The sequence below is a fragment of the Monodon monoceros genome, unplaced genomic scaffold (genome assembly GCF_005190385.1).
Source record: "Monodon monoceros isolate NGI ecotype Baffin Bay Population unplaced genomic scaffold, NGI_Narwhal_1 Super_Scaffold_6, whole genome shotgun sequence".
Lineage (NCBI taxonomy): Eukaryota > Metazoa > Chordata > Mammalia > Artiodactyla > Monodontidae > Monodon > Monodon monoceros.
In genome coordinates this window covers 31,402,906-31,419,675 of record NW_021703783.1, presented here as the reverse complement: position 1 = coordinate 31,419,675, position 16,770 = coordinate 31,402,906, and the positions used below count along the sequence as shown (strand labels likewise).

The 16,770-nt window shown below is 34.3% G+C and overlaps 1 protein-coding gene across 13 annotated transcripts in view; it reads right to left on the bottom strand.

Moving 5' to 3' along the window:
• Window positions 1-16,770, bottom strand: part of PPHLN1 (periphilin 1) — a 205,834-nt gene that overhangs the window by 42,992 nt on the left and 146,072 nt on the right. For 12 of the 13 annotated variants that reach the window (XM_029204898.1, XM_029204902.1, XM_029204904.1 and 9 more), the window contains one exon: window positions 4,211-4,351. In XM_029204898.1, the coding sequence (XP_029060731.1) occupies window positions 4,211-4,351 (141 nt within the window). Of the gene's footprint in view, window positions 1-3,759; window positions 4,352-16,770 lie in introns of those variants that run through there. The other variant, XM_029204906.1, reaches the window with a different exon arrangement.

Below are 16,770 nucleotides of genomic sequence, written 5' to 3'. Positions count from 1 at the left end.
ACCTGGGAGAATGTCAGACATTCCAATCTCAAGCCCCATCCCAGATCTACTGAATCAAAATCTGTATTTTAACAAGATCCCCCAGTGATTTACACCCACATTAAAGTTTGAGAAGCTCTGATAACTAACTTACCGGAATATTTATGGCAGATATCCAACAAGCTCTACTTTTTAAAGGCCCCACAGATGTACAACAAAAGCAGAGAATTACAATATAAGCATGGTGCCTTGAGAGTGAAGAGATGAAAGGTTCTTTTTTTTAAGACTACTTGGCAGAGCAAAAGATCCTAATAAACTTCAGTTACACACCAACTATCCTTACAGTTGCTTCACTAGGCACCTGCTTCTCTACAACTTCTTGGGTCTTTAGGAGGATTTTAGCCACCCTGACACTCTTAGTCATATGATCTGCTAGGCCAACAATGCATATGCATATTTTTTTGTCTGTGTATGTATACATATACGTGTGTGTGTGTGTGTGTGTGTGTGTGTGTGTACCCACCCCAGATCTACTCATATTATCTGATTCCATCTGAAGAAAGAGGAAGACAGAACAATCAAAGCCAGATCTTGCCAGTGGGGAATTACAAGAAGACTTAAATATCATTAGATGCCAGGTCCCCAAGAAAACAGAGGATCTCACTGACAGGCTATGTCTAAGCACAATTTTATCAAAATTTATGAGGGATTTTGCAAATCTTAAATAAGAGAATTCCAAAGAGTTAAAGTAAATATTGCTTTATCCCTCAAGGTACAATAGAGGGAAGAAGGGTATGTAATAATGGAGGATTTCAATTTGCATCGTTCATTCAAAGTAACAATTTGTTAAAAGCCAAGATTCCTCACTGGTAAAATATCAAGGAGTAGGATGCACTTTCAAATCAAATAGTTCAGTAGTAGTAGGTATGTGAGGACTTGAGAGATATATCACGATCAAGGGGTTAATGCCAAATACCTGAACCAGAATATGAATCACCTATATATTTCTTTTGAATTTTAGAATTTTATTTATTTTTTATACAGTAGGTTCTTATTAGTTATCCATTTTATACATATTAGTGTATATATGTCAATCCCAATCTCCCAATTCATCACCTATATTTTTGTGGATTAAGTCTCTCTAGGAATTACCATAATGACAGAAGAAATTCTGAAGTTCGCCTTTCTAAGCTCAGAAGCCAGAAAGCCTAGGAAAATATTCCAGTATTTGAATGTAAAAGGTGGCCCAAATTGGGTAAGAGGGGATAATCTGGGGAAATAGGGGGAAAAGATACACCACAGGATCCAAAGCATAAGCAGGATAAATGTGCTGTAGCAAGAGAATGAATCATATCCACTAAAAGATATTTATGTAAAAGTGAGATGATTCAAATGATCTCTAGCAACATAATATTCAGAGATGCAATCTGATGTCTTCTGGCTCAAGGATTTTAGACCAGTGGTTCTCCACCATATACGACTATAAGCTGGCAGCTTTTTCAAAAGACACCTGTACCTCTACCCTACCGAATTCTTATATGCCCAGGAAGGAGATGGCAATAATATGGCAAAGAACATGAATCTGCTCTTATTGAAGTGATTCTGATACAATCTATATCCATATGCGTGCCCTTAAACATCGAATAAGCCACATTTGTAGGCCCTCTGAATTAAATTAAATTTTGGCCTGAAGATTTAGTTTATTACATATTGTAATACTGCCTCAAGTTAATGACTTTCTTTGGATTCAAGGGCTGAAGGACCTAATTTATATAAACCCTCAAAAAACATGTGGAAATTTATAAGATATCTGAACATATTGCACTTGACATAACAGGGAGAAAAAGCAACTTGGCTATAACACCAATATTTACATTCCTACATAATTCTAAGTTTGATTTGTTGGCCTCATCTATGCAGGCTCTTTTTGGGGGGCTATTATTCATTTATTAAATCATGCAATATTTCAAGCATATGGAAAAATATAAATTACTAGACAGCTGTATAATAACTACCATCTAGCTTTCTCAAACCTTTATAATATTCCTATCCATCTGGTATTTAATCTCTAAAAATAAAATATGCAAATGTTGGAGAGAAATCCCCTTAAACCTAATTTTTTCATTTTCAAAAATCACTGTAACATTAAGACATGATTTATAAAATAATTACATGTCATTATTTACTAGCTTTGTGACATTTTGAGGAATTCTGGTTTGATTTTCTTGTCAATATATGAAAACCAAAGTACCCTAGCAAGAACACAGTAGTTACATTCCAATATTTAACATCATTAAGTTCTCTATTTTATAATGGTTTTACTTCTCTAGTACATCAGAATACAGTAATGACCTTTTAGAGTTATTTTTCTTTCTTTAGGTCATCTTTCCTTGTTCAATAAACTTTAGTATCAGATTTTTCATGTGTTTGAACAATGGGCAGATGAAAACAGAAATACAGTCATACTTACAGGTCAAACATATATGGGTGTCTGTGAAGTATACAAACACTGGTTTCATACTAAATAATTGTATGTGTGTGCTGCTAGGCTAGGCTCTACCTCTGACTGGTAACCCACCTTTTCAAGATCAAACAGATTAACTATGACTAATAACAGGAGGAGACAGTACAAAAATATTAATAAATAACAACCCAAAATACTCCCTCCCAATAGGGGAGTCAGTCAAGTTTTTCTACCAGTTATATTCTTAAGAAAACCTCTCCTTTAAGGAGCTGCAATTTAGGTGAAAAAGAAAAATAACATTAAATAATTCATTCACTTAACAATCACTTATCAAGCACTTACTAAGTGCTGGGCCTAGGCACTCTGTTAAGTGGTCAGGTTAAGACACACTCTGATTTCAAGTGACTCAGTGACTATCCATGCAACACATATTTCTTGTGAGCCCACTACATGCCAATCGCTATTCTGGGTAATGAAGATAAAGCAGTAAACAAAACAAAGTCCTTGCTCTCATGAAGCTTCCATATGGAAGGGAGACAAGCAAACATATGTCAAATGGTAGGGAAAAAAAAAAAAGCTACAAAGAAAAATAAGTCAGGGTAAAAAGACAGTAATTTTATATAGGGCAATGATATTCATATTCGTACTGGAAGATACACCTAGTGAGCAAACCATTTATTTACTCCCATTTAATTGATATCTTGAAAGGCACCGATCTGCCTTTCACATCACCAAATTAAACCGGATTTTCTCAGTCACCGTTTTCCTATATAAGCTGCACAATCATATCTAGGATTTAAATAAGATCTTCTACTTAACCAAGGGAAATAGATCTTAATTGATGTGGAAATGGACAGCACCTTGAGAAAAGGTTTAATTTTGTTCTTAATTTCCAACAGTTTTTAGAAGATTATATAACAATATAATGACATTTAGTCAAGGCACTAGAGAGTAACAACATCAAAAACAAACAGCTGTACAACATGTCACATTTTAGAAAGCCCTTTCACATTTCATTTACTTCATTTAATTCTCATAAAGTGATAATACCCTATAAAGCAGGTAATATTTCCATATTGAAACACTTTCAACTTTTCTATGCATAATGAGCATATGCGAGGAGGATTAAAGAGGAAATGATGGCTACTTTTTAAATCTTAGGTAAGACAAAGCCTCTAGGCTTATTCTATTCCAAAATTACATTTCACACTGTATTAAGATACAGATAGAAGGTTTTGTCCTATAACTATTCCTTAAGCAATCTATTCAATCTATTAAAAACAAGACCCTGACCTTTCAAAATGACATCATTAAAATTAGATTTAAATACCTATCCTTTATTTTTTCTTTAATATTTGAAAAATACTTAAAAGTATAATGAAAACCATCAAGGAACATCTGTAATCCCAGTATTCAAAACTAACATTTGCTATTATATTGGTATATTTAATATTTTTCAACCCATCTCTACGTTTAATAGTTCTTTAATTGCTCCACACTAACTAGAATATTAATATTCTCTAAAATAGAAGCTTGCTTTTTATTAAAAAGAGAAAAAAAAAAGTAAGCAGGGGTGGAGGACCAAACTGATCAAAATTACTGTGAAATCAAATCAAACATTTTTTAGAATTTTTTACATTGTAATTTCAGAGTCACAAATGGAAAAAGACAAAATGAAATATTTATTCAATAAATATTTACTGTAACTACTGTGTACAAAATGACAGGAACAAAAGATTTTGTACTTCAAGCAGACTGGATTCTCACCTGTTCAATCTCTTTGGTTTTTGAGGCTATTGCTTTAGAGCGACTGGTTAGCTGACTGTCTTCGAATAATTCTATGCCATCTGTTGCATTTGTCTCAGGTTCTTCTGGCTGGTCAATGAACAATGGTGCCGTGGATCCCGCCTTTAAAAAGAATTAGAAATCTTTTATTACTTTCTTAAAGGACATACAGCATTTTAGATGACTGAATATAAGCACCAATTGGCAGATTATCTCAAGAGAAAGTGCTAAATTTAACCTGTCTTAAGAAAAGAAACACTTTCAATCTTGCTATGCATAATGAACTTATGTGAGGAGGATTAAAGAGGAAATGATGGCTACTTTTTAAATCTTAGGTAAGACAAAGCCTCTAGGTTTATTCCATTCCAAAATTATATTTCATACTATATTAAGACAGAGCTAGAAGGTTCTGTCCTGTAACTATTCCTTAAGCAATCTATATAAGAAACACAGAAGAAAAAAGTCCAACTGGAAGTGAGAAGTGTGAACACACATAAGCAAATATATTACACAGAAACATAGAAAAGGACTCTACTTCAGAAGTTAAAAATACCCTGCCTCCTGTAACCTAAGAATTTATTGAAATAACTGAAAAGAAAACAACTCCAAACAGCAATAATTATTACTTCAACAATACTGCAATAGTTCATTAATGAGTAAATGATCCCATAAAAAGCCCAAGGCCGATTATCTTACTTTCTAAAAATACTTTTGATGAAAAGAGGAAAACTAAATAAATGAGGGAAAACTATTATTTAACTACAATGCATTAGTTTACTCAAAAATTTATTCTATGATAAATGCCAAGCACTGCTCAAGTGACACTAGATATATCAATGAACAGAACAGACAAAAGTTCTTGGCTTCATGGAGCCTGCAGTAAGCAGTAACTTGGAAAGAGTAAAGTTTGAGCTAATATATTTTATTGCTGTATATTTTAGTTGGGTGGGAGGTGAAGGAGGAAATAAGAAAACTGTACTTATCACAAGTTTATCAAAAAACTTACGGTTTTTGTGATTGACGTAGCAGCAAACAGCAGTAGGTTTACAGAAGTCACAAGATATATATTAATTAGTGGTATTTTTCACCTGTAAGAGCAGTGGCATTCCAACATCTAATGTGTTGTACACTGCCACGACCTCTTTAGAGAGTAATTTGGCAATATTTATCAAAATGTACCACATATCCCTTTCACCAAGCACCTTCACCTGTAGGAACTTAATCTACAGATACCACACATGAGCAACGAATGCTAAGATATGGCTGCCATTAATGGCAAATGATTGAAAACAACCTAAATGTCCATCAAGTAAATTATGCACTATCTAGAACCATGGAATACTAAGAAATCATTTAAAAGAATAAGAACAGTCTAAATATATTGCATAATGTATCCTAATTTTTCTCCTGGCAAGTCCTGAAGGTCATTCCCCATAAATATACTGCCAGTTGTGTCAAAAACAAAAGGGAAGAGGGAAGCATGGGTATATATACCTTTATGCATATATATGAACACACTATCTCTGGAGGGATATTACCTATGGGGAAAAAAATGATAGAAGAGGCTGTCTCAAGAGGGATAACTTAGAAGACACTGTACCTTTTCCAATGCCTTTTGAATTTCTGACATGTGCATGCATAATCTACTTTTTTAAAAAACCTGGTTTTTATAAGTCTGAGTTATATACCTTAAGGGATTTAAATTGAAAGTATACGAATCATTTAAGGGGAGAGGATTCTGGGAAAACAGCAGAATAGGAAGCACTAGCAATCTGTCTCCCAACCTACACAAAAAATTACACTGGCATAATGTCTGATTTAACTATTGTGGAACTCTGGACTCTGTTGAAGTCTTGTCCCTTCCGAGGAAGACATGGGTGGTAAAACTGAAGTTAAATTCAGCTCTTCACACAGTAGCAGCTGCCCATCTCCCACCCCTACCCACTTGGCAGGAAGCTGTGTACATGTTCCTAGAGCAGCTTACATATTGCTTATGGGAGTCAGACTGGGGAAAAAGTACCCTATCCTTCAAATATCAGGGAACTGTGCTCCGATCACTGATTGCTGCTTCTGATCAGAGGGGCAGACAAACAGGCGAACAGCCATTATTATTATATCTCCCCTGACTGTTGCAAGCCCCTCTTATTCTGACTGAAGTGACTTCCAGGGGATATAAAGGACCAGAACCCTCCCCCCTTCATTTTTCACATCTTCCTCTTTTGGGAGCCAGACATTAAAGATAAGAATGTTAAAAAAAAAAACTGTATACATGGGGGAAGTTAGAAAGTAAATGGGCACAAGGGAAAGGCTCAGAAAGAACAGAGAAGACTTTGTTTACACCTCAGACTGATCCTCAGTACAGAAACAGCCAACAATAAAAAACAAACAGTAACAACAACAACAACAAACCCAGCAAGCCCAGGGGAACAGGGGGAATCTGACTTACAGAGTTACCACATTATTAGATTCAAACGCCCAGTGTTCAACAAAAAAAATCACAAATCATACAAAGAAACGGCAAAGTATTGCTCATTCAAAGAAAAAAATGAATCAACAGAAACTGCTCCTGAAAAAGACCTAATGGCAGATCTACTGGATGAAAAAACTTTAAAATAACCATCTCTAAGATGCACAAAGAACTAAAGAAAGTTGTGGGAAAAGCCAAGAAAGCAATGTGTGAACAAAATGGAAATACCAATAAAGAAATAAAAAATCTAAAAGGAAATGAAAAAGAAATTTCATAGCTAATAAGACCAATAATTATAATAAAAAATTCACTAGAGGGATTCAAAGGCAGAAGAAAGAATCAGTGAACTTGAAAAACAGGACAAGGAAATAGGAAATTATTGCCTGAAGGACAGAAAGAAAAAAGATTGAAGAAAAGTGAACAGAACCTAAGGGATCTGTGGAGCACCATCAAGTGGACCAATATACACTTAATATATACATCCTTCTGGGAATCTCAGAAGGAGGAGAGAGAGAAAGGGGCAGAGAAGATACTTGAATGAATAACGGCTGAAAACTCCCAAATCTGATGAAAGACATGAATATAAACATCCAAGAAGCTCAAAAAAACCCAATATGAACTCAAAGAAGCTCAAAAGACACATTATAATCAAACTTTAAAGATAAAGACAAAGGGAGAATCTTGAAAGCAGCAAGAAATCATCATTATCATCATCAATACAAGGGGTCTTCAACTAAGATTAAGCAGATTTCTCATCAGAAACTTTGGAGGCCAGAAGACAGTGGACTGATATGTTCAAAGTGTTAAAAGAAAAAACTGCCAACAAAGACTGCTATATCCACCAAAACTGTCCTTCATAAGTGAGGGAGAAATTAAGACATTCCCAGATAAACAAAAGCTGAGGAAGTTCATGATACTAGATCTGTCATGCAAGAAATGCTTAAGGAAGCCCTGCAAGGTGAAATGAAAGGACACTAGATGGTAACTCGAAGCTGCATGGAGGAATAAAGAGCTCAATAAAGTTAAATGCATAGTTAAAACAGCTAGTATTACTGTAAATAGTTGGAAACTGCACTTTTTATTTGCAACATGATTTAGGAGACTATGACATTTAAAGAAAAAAATTATTAGTGTAAAAACTAGTATCACTGCAATGTTGGTTTATAACTCCAAGTCTTATTTTCTAGATAATTTAATATGCTAATGTATTTAAAATAATTATTAGTTTATGGTTTAGGGCGGCACACAATGTATAACGATGTAATTGTGGAACATCAACAAATGAGGAGGTAGAGACAGAGCTGTAAAGGAGTACAGGCTTTGTATGTTATTGCAGGTAAGCTGGTATAAATTTAAATTAGTGTTACAATTTTAGGATGTTAAATGTCTTCTCCATTGTACCCACAAAGAAAACAGCTATAAAATATACACAAAAGGAAACAAGATAGAAATTTTAACATTTCACTACAAAAATTCAACTAAAAACAAAAGAAGACCTGAATGCAGGAAATGAGGAACAAAAAAGCTACAGGGCATATAGAAAACAAATAGCACAATGACAGGAGTAAGTCCCTCCTCAGTAATTACTTTCAAGTGTAAATGGTTTAAATTCTCCAGTCCAAAGACAGAAATTGGCAGAATGAATAAAAACATATGATCCAACAATGTTATCAACAAGAGATTCACTTGAGACCCAAAGACACAAACAGGTGGAAACTAAAAGGATGGAAAAAAGATATTCCATGCACATAGTAAACAAAAGAGAGCAAGAGTGGCTATAATAATATCAGACAGATAAACTCTAAATAAAAAAAGGTTACAAGAGACAAGGACATTATGCATTAATAAAAGTTTCAATAAAGCAAGAAGATATAACAATTACAAACATTTACACACCTAATGACAAACTATAAAGATATATGAAACAAAACCTGACAAAATTGAAGGGAGAAATAAACAGTTTCACAATAATAAGTAAGGAAATAAGTAAGGAATAGTGGGCTTAAGCAACACAATACACTAACTACATCTAACAGACATATACAGAACAATCCACCAAACTTCAACAGAGTATACATTCTTCTCAAGTGCACATGGAACATTTCCCTGTATTGGGGCACATATTAAGTCTCAACAGATTTAAAAAGAAAAATCTGGAAAATTCACAAAATTCTGGAAATTAATGCACTTTTAAACAAACAAAGAAAAATCACAAGGGAAAGTAAGAAATACTTAGAGATGAATGAAAATGAAAACACAACATACCAATGAAAAGAAAACAAAATGCAGTACACACACACACACTGCTATACTTAAAATAGATAACCAACAAGGACTTACTGTAAAAAAATTTTTAAAAAAAGAATGTACTCCTAGCCCATCCAAAAACCCCAATCAATTTCCCAAAATATCACTAAAGTATCTTTTAAACCTATTTAAAAATCCACTAAGGAATTCTAAATAATATAAAGCATTTAACACACACACACACACACACACACACACACAATATAGTACACACATACACAATGGAATATTACTCAGCCTTTTAAAAGAAACAGGAAATTCTACAATATGCTACTACATGGATGAACCTAGAAGACACTATGCATAATGAAATAAGCCAGTCATAAAAAAAAAATACTGTATGATTCCACTTAAGTACTTAAAGTAGTCAAAATCATAATGACAGAAAGCATAATAGTGGTTGCCAGGGACTGAGGGAGGGGGAGAATAAACTGATAAAATTGCTTTGGAGAGCTGTTGTTTGTTTAATTGGTGTAGAGTCTCAGTTTTACAGGTGAAAAGAGTTAAGGGGATGGAGGGTGGTGATGTGCATAATAATGTGAATGTATTTAATACCACTGAACTATACACTTAAATGTATACACTTAATGTATACACTTAAAATGGTTAAATGGTTAAATGGTTAAATGGTTAAAATGGTTAAATGACACAATAGACCAGATAGATTTAATTGGTATTTATAGGACATTTATAGGACATTTATAGGACATTCCATCCAAAAACAGCAGATTCCACTTTCTTCTCAGGTGCGCATAGAACATTCTCCATGATAGATCACATCTTGGGTCACAAATCAAGCCTCAGTAAATTTAAGAAAACTGAAATTGTATCAAGCATCTTTTCTGACCACAACGCTATGAGGTTAGAAATCAATTATGGGGAAAAAAACGTAAAAAATACAAACACAAGGAGGCTAAACAATACGTTATTAAATAACCAAGAGATCACTAAAGAAATCAAAGAGGAAATCAAAAAATACCTACAGACAAATGACAATGAAAACATACAATCCAAAACCTATAGGATGCAGCAAAAGCAGTTCTAAGAAGGAAGTTTATAGCAATACAAGCCTACCTCAAGAAACAAGAAAAATCTCACATAAACAATCTAAACTTACACCTAAAGGAACTAGAGAAAGAAGAACAAACAAAACCCAAAGTTAGCAGAAGGAAAGAAATCATAAAGATCAGAGCAGAAATAAATGAAATAGAAACCAAGAAAACAATAGTAAAGCTCAATAAAACTAAAAGCTGCTTCTTGGAGAAGATAAACAAAATTGATAAAACCATTAGCCAGACTCATCAAGAAAAAGAGGGAGAGAACTCAAATCAATAAAATTAGAAATGAAAAAGGAGAAGAAAATGAAACCACAGAAATACAAAGCATCCTGAGAGACTACTACAAGCAACTCTGTGCCCATAAAATGGATGACCTGGAAGAAATGGACAAATTTTTAGAAAGGTATAACCTTCCAAGACTGAACGAGGAAGAAATAGAAAATGTGAACAGACCAATCACAAGTAATGAAATTGAAACTGTGATTAAAAATCTTCCAGCAAACAAAAGTCCAGGACCAGATGGCTTCATAGGTGAATTCTATCAAACGTTTAGAGAAGAGCTAACACCCATCCTTCTCAAACTCTTTCAAAAAATTGCAGAGGAAGGAACACTCCCAAACTCATTCTATGAGGCCACAATCACCCTGATGCCAAAACCAGACAAAGATACCACAAAAAAAGAAAATTACAGACCAATATCACTGATGAATATAGATGCAAAAATCCTCAACAAAATACTAGCAAACAGAATCCAACAACACATTAAAAGGGTCACACACCATGATCAAGTGGGATTTATCCCAGGGATGCAAGGATTCTTCAATATAGGCAAAGCAATTAATGTGATACACCATATTAACAAATTGAAGGAGAAAAACCATATGATCATCTCAATAGATGCAGAAAAAGCTTTTGACAAAATTCAACACCGATTTATGATTAGAACTCTCCAAAAAGTGGGCACAAAGGGAACCTACCTCAACATAGTAAAGGCCACATATGACAAACCCACAACAAACATCATTCTCAATGGTGAAAAACTGAAAGCATTTCCTCTAAGATCAGGAACAAGACAAGGATGTCCACTCTCACCACTATTATTCAACATAGTTTTGGAAGTCCTAGCCACGGCAATCAGAGAAGAAAAAGAAACAAAAGGAATAAAAATTGGAAAAGAAGAAGTGAAACTGTCACTGTTTGCAGATGACATGATACTATACATAGAGAATCCTAAAGATGCCACCAGAAAACTACTAGAGCTAATCAATGAATTTGGTAAAGTTGCAGAATACAAAATTAATGCACAGAAATCTCTTGCATTCCTATACACTAATGATAAAAAATCTGAAAGAGAAATTAAGGAAACACTCCCATTTACCATTGCAACAAAAAGATTAAAATACCTAGGAATAAACCTACCTAGGGAGACAAAAGACCTGTATGCAGAAAACTATAAGACACTGATTAAGGAAATTAAAGATGATACCAACAGATGGAGAGATATACCATGTTCTTGGATTGGAAGAATCAATATTGTGAAAATGACTATACTACCCAAAGCAATCTACAGATTCAATGCAATCCCTAGCAAATTACCAATGGCATATTTTACAGAACTAGAACAAAACAATGTTAAAATTTGTATGGAGACACAAAAGACCCCAAACAGCCAAAGCAGTCTTGAGGGAGAAAAACGGAGCTGGAGCAATCAGACTTCCTGACTTCAGACTATACTACAAAGCTACAGTAATCAAGACAATATGGTACTGGTACAAAAACAGAAATATAGATCAATGGAACAGGATAGAAAGCCCAGAGATAAACCCACGCACCTATGCTCAACTCATCTATGACAAAGGAGGCAAGGATATACATGAGAAAAGACAGTCTCTTCAGTAAGTGGTGCTGGGAAAGCTGGACAGCTACATGTAGAAGAATGAAATTAGAACACTCCCTAGTACCATACACAAAAATAAACTCAAAATGGATTAGAGACCTAAATGTAAGACTGGACACTATAAAACTCTTAGAGGAAAACACAGGAATAACCCTCTTTGACATAAATCACAGCCAGATCTTTTTTGACCCACCTCCTAGAGTAATGGAAATAAAAACAAAAATAAACAAATGGGACCTAACGAAACCAAAGCTTTTGCACAGCAAAGGAAACCATAAACAAGATGAAAAGACAACCCTCAAAATGGGAGAAAGTATTTGCAAACGAATTAACGGACAAAGGATTAATCTCCAAAATATATAAATAGCTCATGCAGCTCAATATTAAAAAAACAAACAAGCCAATCCAAAAATGGGCAGAAGACATAAATAGACATTTCTCCAAAGAAGACATACAGATGGCCAAGAAGAACATGAAAAGCTGCTCAACATCACTAATCATTAGAGAAATGCAAATCAAAACTACAATGAGGTATCACCTCACACCAGTTAGAATGGGCATCATCAGAAAATCTACAAACAACAAATGCTTGAGAGGGTGTGGAGAAAAGGGAACCCTCTTGCACTGTTGGTGGGAATGTAAATTGATACAGCCACTATGGAGAACAGTATGGAGGTTCCTTAAAAAACTAAAACTAGAATTACCGTATGACCCAGCAATCCCACTACTGGGCATATACCCAGAGAAAACCATAATTCAAAAAGACACATGCTCCCCCAGTTTTCATTGCAGCACTATTTACAATAGCCAGGTCATGGAAGCAACCTAAATGCCCATCGACAGACGAACAGATAAAGAAGATGTGGTATATATATGCAATGGAATATTACTCAGCCATAAAAGGAACAAAATTGGGTCATTTGTAGAGACGTGGATGAATCTAGAGACTGTCATACAGAGTGAAGTAAGTCAGAAAGAGAAAAACAAATATCGTATATTAACGCATATATGTAACCTCGAAAAATGGTACAGATGAACTGGTTTTGCAGGGCAGAAATTGAGACACAGATGTACAAAACAAACGTATGGACCCCAAGGGGGAAAGCGGTGGGGGCGGGGTGTGTGATGGTGGGATTAATTGGGAGATTGGGATTGACATGTAGACACTAATATGTATAAAATGGATAACTAATAAGAACCTGCTGTATAAAAAAAAAAAAAAAAGATACCTGTGTCCCTACTGCCACCTAATGGTTCTCTGAGCATTAAGGTCTCCATTGCGCAGTTCTTTTTTTCGCAACTGCTGACACTATACCAATAAACTGGCTAAATGTGACCATATCAAACTATGTACCACTAGTCTTACTGTGGCAAAACTCTGGGGCTCATTCTGGCTTCTGGAAAAAGTCATGTTAACTGTCTCCTTTTTCCTCTTTGCATTTGGGAATGTATATCCCCGTACTCCCCATGGTTGTTTGGTATAAGTATCCTTTTAAAAAAAGATTGTTTTATTATCTATCCACTGTGCAATAAAAGTGATGTGGAACGTAAAAAAAAAAAAAAAAAAAGACCAGTTAAGATGGAAGTTTTATGTTATATGTATTATACTACAATAAAAAATAATTTAAGAAATAAATCACAATATCAATATATGGTTTCTAACACTAGATAGACAACAGTTCATTTCAGATGATGTCAAGAAAGATTATTTATACTGTGTTCTGACTACCCCACAGTCAAAATAATTCTGCCACTAGATTCCATTTTAGTTAGGTCAATGCAAAACAAACAAAACAAAAAGTTATTAAAACACACTCAAAATAGGAACTTCAAGCTTCATCGTAATTCTAGACCTACATACAAAAATATAAATTGATGAGCATAATAAACACATCAGAGTAGATGAGTTTTGGGAAAATAAAAGGCAAGTAACGAAGAGAGAAATAACTTGAATTGACACTAAAAGAGCTCATTAGCTACAGTAATCAAAACAGTATGATACCAGCATAAAAAGAGACACATAGGCCAAATGGAACAGAACTGAAAGTCCTGAAATAAACCCATGCATATATGGCCAACTAATATTTCACAGAGGAGGCCAGAATACTCAACGGAGAAAAGAAAGTTTCTCCAATAAATGGTGCTGAAGAAATCAGGTTATTCACATGTCAAAGAAGGAAACTAGAGCCCTAACATACACTATTCACAAAAATTAACTCAAAATGCACTAAAGACTTAAATGTAAGACTGGAAACCATAAAACTCCTACAAGAAAACAGGAAAGAGAGTTCCTTGATATGGGTCTTGGCAATGATTTTTTAGATATGACATTTAAAACACAAGCAACAAAATAAAAAATAAACAAGTGATATTATATCAAACTATGAACCTTCTGCACAGCAAAAGAAATGATTAACAAAATGAAAGACAAACTACAGAATGGGAAAAAAATATTTGCAAATCATATATGTGGACAAAGAGTTAATATCCAAAATAAAGAACTCATACAACTCAATAGCAAAAAAAAACAAAAAACCCCACACAAAACCAAATAATACGATTAAAAAATGGGCAAAGGACCTGAATATAAATTTTTCCAAAGAAGATATATGAATGGCCTACAGGTACATGAAAAGGTGCTCAACATCACTAATCATTAGGGAAATGCAAATCAACACCACAATGAGATATCACCTCACACCTCTTAGAATGACCAGCCTCAAAAGGACAAGATGTAACAAATGCTGGGAGGATGTGGAGAAAAGGGAACCTTTGTGCACTGTTGGTGGGATTGTAAATTGGTACAGCCGCTACAGAAAACAGTATGAGATTCCTCAAAAAATTAAAAAGAGAACTACCATATGATCCAGCAATTCCACATCTGGGTATATATTTGAAGAAAATGAAAACACTAACTCGAAAACGTACATGCACCCCAATGTTCATAGCTGCATAATTTACAATAGCCAAGATACAGAAGCAACCTAAGTATCAATCAACTGATACACAGACAAAGAAGTTACATGCACAATAAAATATTATTCAGCCATAAAAGAGAAAGAAATTCTGCCATTTGCAACGACATGGATGGACCTTGAGGGCATCATGGTAAGTGATATAAGCCAGACAGAGAGAGACAAAAACTGTATGATCTCACTTATATATGGAATTGTTTTAAAAACTCATAGAAAAAGAGATCATATCCATGGTTACCAGAGGTGAGGGCTGGGGAGTAGTGGGGTGGGAATTGGATAAAGGTGGTCAAAAGGTACAAACTTCCAGTTACAAGATAAATAAGTACTGAGGACGTAATGTACAACATGATGGTTATAGTTAACAATGCTGTGTGGTGTATTTGAAAGTTGACAAGAGAGTAAATCCTAAGAGTTCTCATCACAAGGAAAAAAATATTTTTCTTTTTTGTGGTGTTTATATGAGACAATGGATATTAACTAAACTTACTGTGATAATCATTTCACAATATATGTAAGTCAATTCATTATGCTGTACACCTTAAACTTATACAGTGCTGTATGTCAATTACATTTCCGTAAAACTGGAAAAAAAGAGCTTATTAGTAATTAAATTTAGTTTAGTTCATTAGATATATATTATCCAAGGTACTGGAGGGAAAACAAGACATGAGATACATTCTATCTATCTATCTATCTATCTAAATAACTAGACAAAAGAAATTTTTAATAAAGGCAATATAAGGTCATCAGTGAAATAGTGGCAAAAAACTTTACAACAGGAAAGGAAGAAAAGTGGAATCAAGAAAGATATTGAGTCTTATTATCTCAAGCACTACTGATTTCACTGAATGGATCTGAATTTGAAAGAGGGCCATGGAAGTTGGGCATACTTCACTAGGGACAGGGTAAGCGGAAAATGACACCTGATACATGGAAACAACATAATTCACATTTTCACATTTAAATAAGAAACATTTAAAAATTTTCTTCTGCAGCAAGAAGCAACAACCTGCTCTACTGCGACATTCTAATAATCTCTGAATAATTTGCTTTTCATTTTGATAGCCAAAAGCAAAACTCTCATGGCCATATATTTACAGATAGTAAATTATATCTCTACCAAACTTGACTGCAAGCTCTTTGAAAGCTAAAATGGTGTCTCTAATGCACTGTTTGACACAAACAGACATAGAATGAATATTTAGTGAATTTAAATAAACTATGAGAAAGCCAGTATAGTATTATTTTCTGAAAATACATGCCTTAAAACACTAATCCTAAAATTAGCACTGTGAAAAAAAAATTCAAGCCAAAAATTTGATAAATTATGCAAACTTTATTATTCATCCTCCTGTCACAGACCACTGATGAGCATATTAACATATTAAAATCTCTGAAAAGTGCTGAAGTGCCAAAATCAACCTACCTCTTTTAAATCTAGCATTTCCCAAATGTAAGGGGGCTAACAGAATCTTTTTTGTTCTTCCTCAGACCACTAAGACCCTTCAGAATTATCATTCTATCAAATACTTTGGGAAATTCTCTATTAGAGTCCAAAAGGTAAATGTATGCAAACTGTTACAGAAGAATGAACTATAATATTCCTGAATATTTAAACATATCACTGAATTTACCTTCAATTTCACTGGACTCTCTATAAACTACATGGTCTCCCAACCAAATTGCTTAAAACTATATTGATGACAGCAAGAGAAGATAAACTGGAAACTTAAATATTTAATCTCCTCTCTATTCAACAGCTAATATAAAGATTGTCACAATTAGATTTAAACACACACACACACACACACACACACACACACACACACACACACACA